This window comes from Triturus cristatus, chromosome 5_1 (genome assembly GCF_964204655.1).
Source record: "Triturus cristatus chromosome 5_1, aTriCri1.1, whole genome shotgun sequence".
Lineage (NCBI taxonomy): Eukaryota > Metazoa > Chordata > Amphibia > Caudata > Salamandridae > Triturus > Triturus cristatus.
Window position 1 is genome coordinate 812397320 of NC_140587.1, and position 17044 is coordinate 812414363.

General features: G+C 44.7%; 1 protein-coding gene across 4 annotated transcripts in view; it reads left to right on the plus strand.

Annotated features, from left to right (window-relative positions):
• PRELID3A (PRELI domain containing 3A) overlaps window positions 1-17044 on the plus strand; it is a 155525-nt gene that overhangs the window by 95060 nt on the left and 43421 nt on the right. The window contains exon 6 of one of the 4 annotated variants that reach the window (XM_085605847.1): window positions 16689-16750. The exons of the other annotated variants lie outside the window; for them this stretch is intronic. Coding sequence (XP_085461973.1) covers window positions 16689-16742 — 54 coding nt within the window. The 3' untranslated portion in view covers window positions 16743-16750. Of the gene's footprint in view, window positions 1-16688; window positions 16751-17044 lie in introns of those variants that run through there. 4 annotated transcript variants of the gene reach the window in all.

A 17044-nucleotide genomic window follows, 5' to 3' on the forward strand; every position in this document is an offset into this window, starting at 1 on the left:
GCTCTTCTCTAGATGGCCCATCGAGAACTTGACCACCATTATCATACTCCCACGTTTGATGGTCTTGCTGATCAATATGATGATTCTCGTGATCATACAATTTTTGATAGAAATTTTTAAAAACTTTTAGGATATCTTTTGACTCTGAATAATTCTTACCATCCTCTTGTATACTTGTAATAATGTTCCTAGTTCGATCCTGTCTAATGCGTAATGCGAGAGCCCTACCTGCTTGCTCCCCTGTCTCATATCGCTTAGCCCTTGAGGCCTGATAATCACCTACCGCTTTCTGTGTAACCAATTTCAATATATTAGCCTTAATAATCGCCAAACTTCTTAAACTCTCTGACCCATCCATTCCACTGCCTATATCCCTAATATGGAGCTCCTCTGCATTCACCAAATCGACCATAAGGCAATCGAGCTCTAACTTATCAATCTTCCTTAAATTCACTGAGCAACTAATAGATTCCCCCCTAAAAGCAGCCTTAAAAGCTTCCCAGACACCATTCCTTGAAGTGCTGTAACGATTGGCATCAAAGAACTCCCCAGTCCATTTTTTTAAGTGTTCTACGAATCTATGATCCGAGAGTAACCTTCTTTCGAATGTCCAATTAGTGCGGCTTCTCCTAACAGTGTCCAAACTACAAGATAGGATCAGAGGATTATGGTCGGATATTATTTTTGGGATCTTCTTAATACAGACCTTATTCAATTCAGACATTGATATAAAAAAGTAGTCTAACCTAGAATACTTTTGGAACGGGTTTGAAAAATATGTATAACCTGGGTTCTGTGGTTCCTTATTACCCCATACATCCTCTAACCCATGAGACTTAATAAGAGAGGAAAAAGCCCGAAGCACCTTTGGTTTCCGTCTGGAGTAATTCTGTGCACTATACCAATCAGTGGAAATATTTAAATCGCCACATACTATCATTGGGGTTGGCCAATCCGCTAACTCTTCCTCAAGGAAGTCAAATATATCCGGATCGTTGCAGTTAGAGCCATATATCGAGCAAATTGTATAACCAAAATTCATTTCAACGATAGCCCACCTGCCCATTTTATCGCATTTAAACCTCTTCGCCCCCCCCCCACCAATGAAGTTCTGCCCAAGATTGCCACCCCCCTAATAGTGGAGGTCTGTGTTGTACAGGCTATCAGATCAAACCCTTTTATACAGAGTAAATTATGGCTAGCCCATGGCAGATGGGTCTCTTGTAGACAGATTATGTCTAATCTATTATATGTAGCAAAATGAGACAACTTTTGGCGCTTTCTCCAATCATTCAGCCCATTAACATTAACAGTGCAGATATTAATATTCAGCATTCTCTAGATTCTGACCCTACCAAATGAAGCCCAACTAAAATCATCATATTTTGTACCAGAAACCAGAACAAGCATCCCGCAGCTAGGGGGCCTTCAATATATCGGCATCTTTCAAAACGACCTATCTCCCTACAACACCAGATTGTCTCTTTTTTTAGTTTTTCCCCCCACTCCCGAGGCTCCCACCCCACTCCCCCCACCTTCCCCCGACTCCCCAACCCCCCCCCTCACCCACCCCAGCATCCCCAAAATCGAGGCGCTCAGAACTAGTCTGAGCATGTGATGTAAGCTCAGTCGCAAGTGAGGAATAAATAAAACAAATTGAACAAAGCAGCCTGACAAAACAGCCTGAAGACCTATAAAGCCTATAAACCAGGAAGAAGAGACAGGGAGAAAATGCTAGAACATTTAAAGTAACACCTAGCGAACATGAGAGTCAGACTGTTTCTCTTTGTCTCAAACTATCAATTAAACCAAAGAGTCGAGAAACTCCTTTGCCTTTATCTCAGAGGAAAAATAATTGATCTTCCCATCATTAATAACCTTTAACTGAGCTGGGTTTATCAAATAAGCTTGCAGTTTCTTTTCCTGAAAAGGTTTGATAAGCATGCGGAGTCTCCATCTCCTTTCTACCGTGGCATGGCAGAAATCTGGACGGACAAAGAAAGACAGCCCCTCACAGGACCTCCTCGCGTCCGGCCTCGCCTTCTCCGCAATTAACTGCCTTAGTACAAAGTTGCCGAGGAATATCAAGATAGCCCTAGGCGTGTCCCCCTCTCTCGCATTTCTCCGCATTTTGAAAGGAGTACGGTGTACCCTCTGAATTTCGCATAGCCAGTTCCAACTGAAGAGCTCAGGGAAAGCTTGACCGAACAGTTTGATAACAAATGCTCTAATATCTGATCCTTCGGCCCCCTCGGGAATCCCCAGGACCCTAAGATTATTCCGCCTCAGTCTGTTCTCCATGTCCTCGAGTTTCCATTGAATGTCTGACAGCTGCGAACTGTGAGAGTCTACTTTAGTTACTGCTTCAGTAGCCTGGGCCTCTGTTGACACGACCCTCTCCTCCAGGTTCGAGACTCTGTCGCCTAATGTCGTACATGCCTTAGACAGCTTCCCCATGGCCCCTTGCATTTTCCTTAGGGCAGCTTGTGACTTCCTACTATCTTGGCGAGTCTCCTCTCGGTGGGCAATAATTTCTTGATGTATTGCTTCCAATAATGAAGCTTGAGAAAACTCAGAGCTAGGGCTGCCCTGCAGCGGCATGGCCGAAGAGTGATCCCATCTGAGCTCCTGATTGACCTGGCTCTTAGAGTTCTTAGAGCCAGCAATGGGCCTTACCACCGTAATAGGGAGCTCATGTTCCAGATCGCTTCCTGAGCCCTGCGTACTGCCCTCCGGTAGGGAGCTATGCCCGTCCGCATCGTCATCTGACCATTCTGCCTCCTCAGAGACCGAAAAGAAGCATTCACTCGGGTCCTTTTCCACTGGCCCTCGCCACGCATCTTCTGGGACGACCTTGCTGAGAGCTGACTCAAGGTTTTCACAATCCCCGTGATTGTCAGTGTCCTGAACCACCTCCTTTCCAAATTGCTTATCACTGTGTCCAGGGGGGTACAGACTGCTGTTGTGCTGACCTACTATAGGGGCGGCACCTGCCTTATCATTATTTTTATTATCAGCGACTACTCCGCCCTCCATTGTTCCTCCTATAGCAGAGCCCACGACGAAACTAGTGAGAGAAACGGGGGCTGTGATGGAAATACCCCCTTGCGCAATCCCGCCTTCGTCTTGGGGGGCAGCAGAGGCTTGTTGCTCGCCTGACGGCCCCTGTATTCTCCCAGAGACCTCCAACAATGAGCTCCCCTTAGCCCCTTTCTCCTTGCCAGATTTAGCGAACATATCTGCGATTATAGCAGAAGCCTGGCGAGTCTTACCAGCCATCTGCTGTTTCCTGGCGGAGGGTGAATGGGTTCTTGCGGAGTGATCTGATTCATCCTGCACCGCCGTGCCTCCTTCCACCCCTCCTCTCTTTTTGGATGCTGCCGGCTTCGAGTTGACAAGTTTTGGAGCCATAACAACTGGTCTCATAGTACGGTCTCTTCTTCTGGTCATAGGGGGGCGTCAGCACAAACACAGACTGCCCAAATCCAGAGCCCGAATCCGACTCCTCTCCCCGTCTCTGTCCGCTGACCTCACACGGTGTTCCGCTCCACTTCGCAGCCTCCGCCCACAGATCGCAGCTGAACGCCAGCTGCAGCAGCCAAAGCCCACAGGAAGGAACCGCCACAGCCGGTAAGCGGAAGGATCATATTTCCATTTTCGAAGCTAACTCAGATCAATGAGCCAGCGCGACCAGTCTCAATCCTTAAGTTCTGTCAGTGGCAGCTACAACCGACATCCTCCTTGCGACCTGCTACTACCGGCCGCTCCTACGCGACCGCCATCTTGCCCCCATTGAAATAAAACATTATTATGTTTTATTTCAATGTTTTTCTTGTTTGGTCTTGTCTGGTTTCGTTTGTAGGCATGACCTGGTATTTGGTTTAGGTTGGGGGTTTCATAGTTCTGGCATTTTGAGAATGTTCCGGCCCATACAGTTGCATGGTTTAATTCATAGTAGGAGATTCACAGGATTGGATGGCACAACAGATAGTGGACTAATGTAAATTTGTTACATGGAACGTCCGAGAGTTAGGCTCTGTACACAAAAGGTACAGAGTGCATGCCTTTTTGTTACGTCGTGGGGCGCAGGTGGTTTTCCTCCAGGAATCGCACCTAATGGAGGCCGAAGCTGTGAAAATGAGGAAAAAATGGAGGGGGCAGGTAATATCCACAAATTACTCTGCATCTGCCCGGGGGTGACGATCTGGATAAAAGGGGGAATACCATTTGTGATGCTGGGCAAACGGATAGATACACAGGGCAGGTACATATTCCTGCGCGGCACCCTAGACGGTGCGTCGGTTATTGTAGGCAACATTTACGCTCCAAACTATGACCAATACAAATATTTCCTGAGTCTGAATTCCATTCTGGCGGGATGGGAAGCGTATCCATGGCTCATAGGAGGCGACTGCAATGCGGTCATGGACATGTCTCTAGATCGTTCCAATCCACCCCTGCAGGGCACATTGGCTTGTAAACAGGCGGAAGCCTTCTGTGACTGGGTGAAGGGTTGGTCCTTGTGTGACGTATGGCGATTCAAACATCTGCTTCACTGTGGGACTGGCAACCTCTGATATCTGGTCTTATTATGTTGCGTCACACCTCCTTGTCTTAAATGAGTGATGGTATGGAGTCAGGGCAGACCCAGCGTATGCTGTGGAGCGCCGATGCATGGGGGATCACTCTCTACACGTTATTCTTTATTCTGCACCGCTGAGGCGTCTTCTTCCGTCGGCCACGCGGATTGTCTTACAGATTTGGTGGCAGGCCTTACGGAAGATGGGCTGGTGGAATAAATTGACCAGCCAAACTCCATTATGGCATAACGGTCGTTTTCTGCAGCTATTGAGTCTCGCCGGGTTTCGTGATTGGGATAGCATCGGAATATCTACCCTGGGGGACGTTATACGTGGCACGGTGTTAAAATCCTTCCAAGACATCCAAACGACCTTTCAGATGCCAAAGACTCCGTTTTTTAAATATTTACAATTTCGGCATGCCATCGCTCCCAGCTTGGAGGGTCTGGATTCATTACCGGAATTTAGTCCGGTGGAAGCTAAGGTTTTTATGGGGGATCTCCTAGATCATAAGATTTCCAAAATCTATCAATCTCTGGTTACACACTGTTCCCCCTCCTTGCAGCGTTTGAGGGAGTCCTGGGAGGGAGATGTGGGTCAGTTGGAAGAAGAAGACTGGACAGAAGCTTTGGCATCCCCACATGGGGCGGCCATAGCTGTGCGCCTGCGGTTAATCCAATTCAAATACCTCCACCGGGTTTATTTTACCAGGGTGAGGCTATGGAGGGCGGTGGGGGAGTTGGCTGTTTGCAGGATCTGATTTTATTTGTATTGCCTTTCATATACTCCCGTCTTTATTAATGTAAAATGGTCAAAGTCTAAAATCTGTATCTTATATGCGGCAGTTGTCTCTGGGGCTCAGAGATCTGCATCATACGTGCTATTTTGACAAAATCTGTTTTTTTTAAAAAAAACATTGGCTTCACAAGGTATACTCCTTTTTCTCTCCGGTGCACCAGTTGCACACCAGGATAGATAGGATTATGTGCTCAAACTCCATAGCGGATCAAGTTATAGATGCTACACACTTAGTAAAAACCTTCTCGGATCATAACCCCCTAGAAGCAGTTTTTAGTTGGGGTAGAGTATGTTCCCCGGGTTCTACATGGCGGCTATGGCCTCAAACACTGGAAGACTCGGTCAAAATTACTTCACGGAAAATCATAACACTGCTTCCACAGTACTGGTCGATTGGGATGCCGTAAAGGCGATTATCCGAGGGGCAGCAATCAGCGACACAGTGGGAGCCAGACAGGAGATGCATAAAAAGCTGCATGACATAGAGGGCAATATGTTGCGACTAGAACAAGAGGCAGTGCACGACCCAACGAAACAGACACAACTGCAGGAGACCCGTATTCAACACGCAGAATTACTTGAAACGCTGAGGTTAATAGATTACAGATCTTATACACAAATACATCACTCAGATGCAGATAAGTCGGGTACCTTATTGGCAAAGCTGATCAGGAATGACCCTCCCGTCCCTGTCTTTAGCTGTATTAACCTGCCAGGGGGAGAGACCGCGACCACGCAAAGTGCTATTAGTGAAGCCTTTAATAAACATTAGGAGGAACTGTACAGTGTGCCTCCACATTTAGAGGAGTCCTCCATCGAAGACTTCCTCACGGACTTGCCTTACCCACAATCCCCGATTGGCATGAAAAAGGACCTGGAGGGGCCTATCACTATAGCCGAGATTAAAGCAGCTATGGCCGGGCTATCACGTAATAAGACACTGGGCCCGGATGGTCTGCCGGTAGAATTCTTTGAGGCATATTCTGAAATATTGATACCACACCTGGAAGAACTCTAGTTGGGGCACTTACCTCGTACTACTGCTCAGGCATTGGTGGTGTCATTGCCTAAACTGGGCAGGGATCCGACAGACATGTCAGGCTATCGCCCCTTGTCGCTACTCTGCACGGAATATAAAATCTTAAATAAGGTGCTGGCTAATAGAATTCAGCCATATCTCACCAAATTGATCCATATCGATCAATGTGGATTTGTGCCTGCAAGGAGCACCTCACTAAATCTGTGCAGACTGCATCAGATTAAGTCTGCTGATCTGGCACACTTTCCAAACGCTGGCTGCATGTCCCTGGACATGCGACAGGCGTTCGATGCATTGTCTTGGGACTATATGTTCAGTGCCATTGCACGCTTTGGCTTACCCCCAGCATATATACAATGGGTTAAATTGTTATACGAGGCACCTACCACAAGAGTCCGAACAGGGAAGCTTATATCCGGAGAATATGGGATCCACAGGGGCACGCGCCAAGGCTATCCCCTGTCCCTTATCTTGTTTGTTTTAGCATTGGAACCATTAGCATTCTGCATACGGCGAGATGCAACGTGCTGCGGAATTCCTATAGGCGCTACCGTGCACCTTGTGTCGGCCTATGCTGATGACCTTATCATATATCTCGCAGACATGTTGGAAGGTCATGGACTGCTTCCTCGTATATTTGCGCAATTTGCGACAGTGTCAGGCTTATCCATTAATGACTCTAAATCCCATGCCTTCTTCTTCCGAGAACAGATGTACCCGGATTACATTGGCTTCGAAGAGCTCCGGCTACCGGTGGCCTCGCACACTTTCAAATATCTAGGGATTAATGTCTATTGTTCGAACACAGACATGATAGAGGGCAACCTGGGTAAGGCAATTTGTGAAATAAGCTCGCAGGTAGCTTTCTGGACCACGTTGCCTTTATCGGCAATGGGACTTGCGGCTTTATCTAAGATGGTGCTACTTCCCCGCCTTTTGTATTATTTTACGAACTTACCGTTACTCCTTCCTGCAACAATCTTTAATACATTAGATACTATTCTCATAGATTTAATCTGGGGTAAGGGCCGACGCCAGGAAAAGCCTTAAGAAACTCCAAATCAGCATGCGGGAGGGCGAATTAGGGACATCTGATTTTAGGGCTTACTACTACGCATGCCAAGTACAATGGCTGTCATACTGGACGGCGGGCCGCAACATACAAGAGATCGATTATAGTATCAGGCACATTGAGCAGGGAACGCGCCACACCTTATTGCTACCACATAGCAGACTACCCCCGGGACTACCATATCTCCCTACACACCTCACTCCACTGCTGGGGAAAAGCACGGCGAAACACTTTTAGGGGTGGCAGATACGCCGACAACATTCCACTGGTAGGGATACCATTGGCGTTTGGCAGGCTGATGCAGCGGGCACTTACCCTGACCGGATGCGGGGGTGGAGTCTATTGGGGCACTCTTTGGTGATGGGACACTTCTGGATCATGACACCGTTTTGCGCATTACGGGAGCGCCTACCACATTGTACGTGACACATGCTGCCCTAATACACTATAGTAAAAGACACTGGGCTCCACAGAGGGAGGAACCCCAATCAAACGCGCTTATAAAATCACTTTACTACATGGGGCGTGGAAGCCACTTAGTCAAATGGCTCTACCTTTGCATCCTCACACACGCCCGGGCCCAGCTAGATCCCACAAGGGCGCAATGGGTAGCAGATCTGGAACAGGACTTAACGGATAAAGAATGGAGTAACATACTAGAGTATTCACGGAAAATACCACGCAATGCCAAGTTCATGTTTATCCAATGCATGATAGTACACAGAGCCTACCTGACCCCGCGTAGACTGCACAGAATGTACCCGGGAAACGACACATCAATGCCCCCGATGTAAACTACCGGAAGCAGACCTCCTGCATATGTCGTGGGAATGTACGGGCCTTGTGGAGGTCTGGAGGGGGGTCAAACAAAAGATAGAAGTTGTCACACGCCTGTCCAAGGGAGACACAGCAATAGAGTACATATTAGGAGTTTGTAGACAGACGAAAACACACAAGGTACAACTACGCTTTTTAGATTTGGCGCTTATAGTCGCAAAGAGATTGATCACAATGCGCTGGAAGTCAGTCAGAGCCCCCACCACATCTATGTGGCATAACGAATTGCTTAGATGGGCAGGAGCTGAAAGCACGGCATTGCGCAGAGAAGAGGCCTGTGGCCTACGGAAAAATCCAATATCTCTGGAATGGGATACAATGGTAGAAGCCTATAAAAATACCAACCCGGACGATGTTCCCATAGTTCCAAGACACCAATAACACCTGTGATAATACGATAAGAAGTACAGTAACTCATGGTGGTTACAGATGGAGCAGTGCAATCGAGAATTGTACACAGAGTAATTGCACTGTATGGAGATGTTTGATTAAAGTTTATGGAGTGCATGGCTAGAACCAGTTACGGGAGGAGGGTGGGTATTAGTAGGGTGGAGGGTGGGGCTAGAGTGTGTTGGTTTTGTACAATTATTCTTATAAGAGCCCTTTGCAATTTACTGTAGGAGAACCTAGATCTGCATCAGTTAATGAATGCAGCATTCTTCTGAAACATACGTCTTAGAAATCTGTTATTGTGCAGACACAATGTGTTCCATGATTAATGTATGGCATCAGAAAGTACAGAAAAACAAAAAACCCAATAAAGTTTGTTTAAAAAAAAAAGAAAATCTAGTAAGATGGCCCACACTTCATAAATGTTGATCTCAGGAGAGGAGCCTTAAGGGTGTACCTTCTTTTGACCAAGAAGGAAAGGTGCAAGTACATTATAAAAACATCCTTCAATTAGCAAAACTTAGAGAAAAGATGTTGGCAACCTCATGTAGTCTTACAAGAAACACCACTCCATCAGCATATGTCTCTGACAGATTACTAAAAGACAGCTCAAATGAACATCATCAAGAACCAAGAAATACAATTCAGGAGGAAGCAAATAGCCTCCCACCAAGCTCATGTGGCTCAACTTGACATCACTTTTTTCTTCTGCTAATAATTTTCATCATCATAAAATCTTTATTCTGTTAGACAAAGCCACTATAAAAGTGTAGACTACATTACAAAATGGAGCAATAATAAATAGGACACAAATCATAATAACACCTTAAAATGCAAAGTAAAAACAGAATTAAAAGCTCGAGATCAGCTATGAACACAGGATCATCAGTCATGCCTCGAGCATCTAGATGCCAGGGCTACCTTTAAAAAAGCTTGATACATTGAATAAAACATGTTCATTGGATAGCAATTGTAGGCACATAAGGGTAGGATGTCCTTGATTTAAGTTCAGGGACCTCAGCAGTGGTAACTGGAACCTTTTTCTAGGCCAACTGTAATAATTACAAAACAGTACAAAGTGTAAGGCGTCCTGCAGAGACCTATTGTCACAGCCGCAGAGCAACCTGTCACCAGAGTGCACCCAGCCCACAGGAGAGGCCAGTGAATGATGAATTTGATTGAAACGGAACCTGGCCAAAAGAAATCGGACATGCCTGTTGGTAACCTGCACCAAATACTGCTCCTTTGCCTGAACAGACTTTAAAAGCATATGGCCCCCTCACGAAAGGTTTCAACATTTCAATTTCTTCTCTGTTATACAATGCCCACTTTAAGAACAATGCCTTTATACCCTGTAAATCACGTGATCTCACAGAGTAAGGGGTGAGATACGCATCTGCTCTCCCTAGGAACATAAGTACTGACTTAATCTAGGCAATCCATGGGATTCTATACGCACCATCCAAAGCCTAACAATAAGAGAGGATCAATCAGTTTAGCTTGATGTCCTGTCTAGTCCAAACTTTTACCCAACAAAGTAGAAGACTAAGAGCAATTAGGTCAGCAAGAAATCTTGCGTGTACAGACCAATCCGGTGTGCACTGTGGTACCTGTATCAATCGTCTGAAAAATGTGTTTTCTATTATTTGGATTGAGTCTGGCTCACATAGCCCCAGACTTCACTACCATAGCGGATTTGTGAAACACATTTCACCACATACATTTTTAGCAAAACCTGCAGTGACCATGAACCCAGCCTATGAGCGAAGCAAGGCAGGGCCCCAATAGATTTAAACAGCTCCGCTCTTTTCCTCCCCTGTAGGGTGTTCTAGTTGTTCTTAACATCAAAAAGTACCCCTAGGTAAGGAAAGGATAAAACTTTACCCATGGTATGCTGGCCAACCTTGAAAGTCTTGGAACTAGTGGACCGTGGTCCTACAACCATAAATTAGGATTTCAAGACTTTAAAGGCCAGGTTGAGGCTACCCATAAAGGCAGCAAATTCACCAAGGAGGCTCTGCAACCCCCTAGCCGTGCAGGCCCTCAGGACCACATTATCGGTGTACAACAACACCGGGATCGGCCTTTGGCCCACCTTGGGGCAGTCGGCCTGGGTCGCAAAGCCAGAAGCCTGTTAACATATCGGGTGAACAAAAACAGTGGAAGTATTCATCCCTGCCGCACCCCCTCCTAGTGGAAAAAGACCTGGTGGTTACCGCATTGGGAGAAAAACGTACTGAGGCTGAGGTGTCCATATATAAGTCTTCCAGGAGTGTCACTATATTATGATCCAACCCTAGCTCAATCAACCGGGCCCATAAGTTAGCTCGATTGACCCTGTCGAACGCGGATGTAAGGTCCATGAATGCCAGGTATAAACACTCTGGCCGGGCAGCAATTCAGATATTGCACTCACATGAACATTATCAAACAATTTCCAAGTGTCACCCTTCCTCCCTAAAAAGAATAAAAAGTGTAGATGTCAATGATCAACTTTTGCCAAAGCTCATCTGATCATCATGAGCTCATAAACTTCTAATCTGTAACTATCATTTCAGGGTGAACTGCAGCCTCGTTGACTGTGCCCTCATCAGTGATTTTAGTGATTTCATCAAAAACCTCAAGGGGTTTATTGTTGCTGAGTAGTTTCTCTAACAAGGGGCCCTCCAGTAAGCTGATTGGTTGCTTCAATTAAAAACATTAAATGAGGCATTATAAGTGAGTAAAAGTATAATCTTAGCATTATAAACATTGATTAGTGGTTGGACAGATATCCACCTTAATATGAATTAAAGTAGAGTAGGGCATTAGTTAGAGCTTTCAGGGATCGACATTAAGTGGTTTTTGAAAGGAGCTCCTCATCAAAAGGAACCTCCAGCTTTTTATAACCGAAGACCCCCTCCAGGGGGCTAGCACTGAGAAAGCGTAGACCACAAAAGTTGAATGTTCAAATACCTTGACTGACTCCTACTCTTGTCAAATCTTAGTAAACGCACTTAGGCATACCTCTAACATACACTGGAGAACAATGGCTAAATGATTGTGTAATGGTAAATCATCAGTATAATACAAAGCTTTGATCTTGAGATTGCAAAACAATGGTGGAAAAGTTTGAAGAGCGGACATGGCTGTGTTAAGATCAGGAAAGTAGATGATAAATGATATTGATGCCAAAACGCAATTCTCTCTTACACCGGTAGTGCAAGAAATCCTTAAGGGCTAGCTATCTGACAGTGTATTCGGCAGATATGCCCAAGTGTATTTGGATGTAAATCTGCTAAAACACAATTTAGTCACATAAGCAAAAATTATTCCCAAAAAGAGATCAATCGCTTTAGTTGAAGACCTTGAAACGTGAATGAAAGCACAGTGGAGTGATCCAGCTGCCTAGCACCTTCAATAAGAGCTTGATTTGCAAGAAGATAAAGGAACAATCCACCATCCATAGTGGGACACGGCCCATTTGTGTGGTGGGCAGGATATTATTAGTAGCTTCAATCTGGTGCTGGAGGTCTTCTGAGATAATTTTGAAGAAAAGCTCAACAAGAGGACAAAGCAGGGAAAGCAAGTGATAATCACCAGGATTAACGGGGATCACATTTGTTAAATGTTGCAACACAGGCAGCACATTTCCATAGTTCAAGTATTTCATTGCAATTAATTATGTTAAATGAAGGAGCCAAAGTCTGCATCCAACATACTGGATGTTTTTTTCAGAGTATTAATGGATCACAATACTAGGAAAAAGGGATATGTTGCTCAGTGAATTTGCATAAAACCAGCAACAACAAAGACTGTTGCCTGGTATGGAATGGCTTTGAGGAGCAAATGCATTCTCTATTACCTTTAATCATTTTCTCTTTTTGGGATACGAGTTCAGAATCTGAATATCGCTTTAGCAGCTCAGAGTGCATCTTAACTTGAATCTACATTCAAACTGCTCTTCAATCAGATTTCAAAGAAGCTATACAATCATTTTCACATCAGTCATAGAGTCACACTGGGACTGGAGAGCAACCCTGGCAACAATTCCTATGCCAGACCACAGGCACACAATGCCAAACGTAGGTAGGAAGTGACCCTTATTTGTTCTAGGAGGGCTGGTTGGGCAAAACCTTTGAGGAACAACATTACAATGATGCATTTTAGAATTGCTTCCACAAATATTGGCTGAAAGTTATAGGATTCGCTTGTTCTTCTGAAGGGTGCATAAAGGAGTTTCCATGGACTATATTTTTCAGTTGCAACAAAATAATTTGTACACCTATTGCCAGACGTGGTCCAGCATATAAAAATTGAATGCATAGTTGGTTAGTAATTGTGCCACTGGAGCAGCTGTGTGTGTCCGATATGATATGTCCATTTGTTTGTCTGGCTGCTCTCTCCCCGAGGAGCTGTAGTTTCAAAGTTGGTTTGGATGCCACAATTGCTGCTTGAAGCCTCCAGCAGCCTTTGATGCTGCAAGGAAAGTCCCTAACACATCAAGCTCACAGAACAATAGTCACCTGCTTAATTAGGCAGTCCAGTCATTATCAGTGGCCATTACCTCACAAGTGGTTCAAACCCTGTGCAGTAACCAAAACTTACCGTACATCTTGCTGCAACACTGAGCCTAAACCTAAAGATGAGCTTTCCCAAAATCGAATCCAAATACCAACCCTAACACTCTAACCCTAATACTAAACCTAAGTCTAAGAGTATCCGTCCACAATAGCTCTCAGTTTTGGGCCACTGTGAATCAATCCTTTTTCTCCGATGTAGATAATAAAGCAATGGATTGTGTTATCCCGGATGAGAAATGGCTTAACCATTTTAGTATAGTCTATGGCGCTGGTGACCCGGGTTCCTTTAACACTGGGTGGGAGCTCTTAGAGTGTGCCCCGTTAGTTTTTACTCCAGCTGAGGTAGAGAGGGCAATTGTGGAGACATCTAAAAATAAAGCCCCTGGGCCGGACGGGGTCCCGGGTGACTTTTATATGCATTCGACTAAACTCTGGGCTGGGGTTTTGAGCCAATTTTTTACAGCTGCGAACAGTAACATCTTTCCTAGCAGTTGGGCCACATCAGTCATCGTGCCAATTTTTAAGAAGGGCCAGCGCGATGAGCCGGGGTGCTATAGGCCTATTTCCCTCCTAGACTCTGCCATTAAGATCTTAGGCAGAGTCTTACTCTATCAACTTAGAGATAACATCGAGAGGAGGGGAGGTCTCTCAAATGTACAATATGGCTTTAGGGAAAAGAGGGGCACTGTGGATCAGTGCTTAAACCTCCATATGTTAATATCGAAATACACAGTTGCCAAGGAGGGGTCCTTGTTCTTGGCCTTCATGGACCTCTCCTCAGCTTTCGACTTAGTGAATAGTTCGAAATTGTGGGCTGCCTTATTAGAACTAGGGGTTGACAAGTCACTTGTGAATTTCATGGCATCGCTCCACCAGGAACTCTTTGCAAAAGTAAGGGTTACAAAAGAGGGAAGATGCACTAGCCATTTCAAATCGGAAAGAGGGGTGCGGCAGGGCTGCATCTTGGCCCCCCTCCTTTTCACCATCTATATAAACAGCCTTGGCAAACATCTCGAGGCCGTGGAGGGGGACGTACCGCGTGTAGGAGAGATAAGAATACCCGCTCTCCTATACGCGGATGATGCAGTCCTGCTAGCACGTACCGGGGTGGCCCTCCAACGTTTGTTGGACTCTTTTGGGGCATTCATGGACCAGTTAGATCTGAAGATGAATGCCAATAAGTCCCATACTATGGTAGTGACTCGCCACAGTAAGAAGAGCAAAAACATCTCCTTTTTTTGTAAAGGCGAAGCAGTGTCCAGGGTTGCATCGTTTCCCTATCTGGGGGTAACATTCGACGAGAGGGGTACCTGGGGATCCCAGATTAAGGTAAAGAATCTCTCAATGGCGAGAGCTACATCGGCCCTTCTGGGGTTTGCAAACAGGCTGGGGGCAAGGCCCATGGAGGCCTTTTAAAAATATATAATGCTAAGTGCATCTCCATAGCTACATATGGTTCATCACTATGGGGGTATGTTACTCAGGAAACTCTACAACGAGTGGAAAACAAGTTTTTAAGACATCTTCTTTCTGTTCTTCAGTCTACCCCTACCTTCTCGATTCATAGGGAGGTGGGTTTAGACTACGTAACAGACAAGCTTGGTCTGGCACCCCTAACATGTTGGTTGAAGACATGGCTAAACCACAAACTAACTCTTAACCACGCTATCCTGCAAGATGTCATGTCCCTGGATCACATGAATAAAATCCCGTGGTTGGAGTATGTGAGAATTACCTTTGCCAAATTAGGTCGCCCCAACCAATTTAATTTGCCGTCTTCTATCAGGAAAGAGGATATTAATTGGATTAAAAAACAATTTATGGATAAGGCGAGATTGGCCCGCGAGGAACACGAACTGACAAAAACAACAGTCAGATCACACTATATGTTGTCATCTTCTTTTTTCCTTGGAGCCTTATCTCACTATCGTAACAAAGCCTTTCCATAGATATCTGTTAATTAAATTTAGATTTGATTTAATCCCCTCTATCCTAGGCTGTTATCAGACGTGGAATAAACCGGAAAGGCGTCCGCCATGCAAATGTGATGAATTTTCCACTCAGGATACTATGCACTTTATGATGTTTTGTAGTTTTTATAGGGTCCCCAGGAACAAATACCTGTTACCTATTTTAAAAGAAGCTGGCTTTGTTCAAGTTAGGCCAGCGCTAGTCTTTTTGCAGCTTCTGGGTAGTACTCGCATTATATTTTCTGTGGCTAGTTTTTTGGTAGCAGCACAGAGAATTAAAAAAATAGGGGTTTGCCCGCTATCGAGGTGACATGAACTGGGAAAACTGGGAAGTGTGGTCATATAATTTTGCCTTGCCTTGCACTGTCCACTTGCATTTTGCACTCGTATCTCTGTATATGATGATTGCGTCTTGACCTGTTAAACCATGAACTACTTATTTTTAAAATGTATATATTGTTGTTTTATGGCTTTTATGATTTTAAAAAAGTCGAATAAAGTGTATTTTGACTTGACTTGTATCCGTCCACCCTGACCCCAAACCGAATGTAAACCCTAACTTTTCTGTTACCCTGACACTAAACCTAACAAAATTCCTTGCTGTAACCCTTACATTTTCTCTTGTAGTTGTTTCCTTTGAGTTAGTGGTTTTCTCAGCAGTAGTTTTACTAGCAGGGATGATTTCACTGTAATGGTGCATGAGTGAGGTGGAATCTGCCTACTTTGGACTGCACGCATCTGGTCTCCCTCTCGAGTGCTGTTTCACGCACGTTTACCCCCGTTGGCTCATCTTTTTATCCACATCCAACAGTTCTTTGCTGTCATGACCTCGCACCTTCTTTTCAGTTACCCATTCATAGTAAAAGCATGACATAAAAACGCAGGTGCAAGAAGCAGAGTTCATTTACAAAGTCAAATGCAGATACACTGTGTAATGCAGGCGCGCGTGTGCCTTAATGATATTTATGAATGTGAAAGAGGACTCCTGGTGAGCTTAGTTCACTAATGCGCGAATCTGATACACCAACATCTTCAAAACGTTCTCCATAGTCAGAACCAGGCTTGAGCCCAGTGTTGGCAAACGTGGTACACATGAAATCAGCCGCTGCGGATCTGCCCATTCATAAGGGTGTACCTTGTTACTTTACTACAAGGACTGTACTGTAATGGTAATAGTTCAGTTATTTATGTAAAAGCAATATTTTACTACACGGTTCACGCACCATTAGGGAAATATCATGGAGCCGAATATTGAATTCATTAAAATGTAATCACCTGTAATTGCTGATAAAACTATAAGTTATATAAATTGCATGTTTTTTTACTCCGGATTTGTGCGATGTTTATTAGAACTGTAGTTTAAGTTTATAACAAATGAATGCTGGTGAGAATATCTGTTTTTTATCTCGTGTATTTTAAACCTGTTCTGTGTGTCTCTAGGGGTGGGATGCTATTGAGTGGATAATTCAAAATTCAGACAGCGCTCTAAGCTAACGCAATCTACCCCTGTGATCCGTACTAACACTTGGTAAATACGATGTTCCTTAATTCAGTACACTCCAAGGCCTGCCTAGTAAACCTGTGCATGTGTATGTTCTGTGTTTTATCTGTGCAGCACGATGTCATTACAATTCAGAAGAAATACGCACATTTCCATGTTTTTGAAACTTCACAGTTTGCTGATCCTTTAATTGTAATTTGTGATTACCTGCTGCATTTCTTTCAAATGAGCCGCAGCTATTGTTTAAACTACTTATGCGTTATGCAGTTGGCCATTAGCTTCTTTTGTGCAGTCT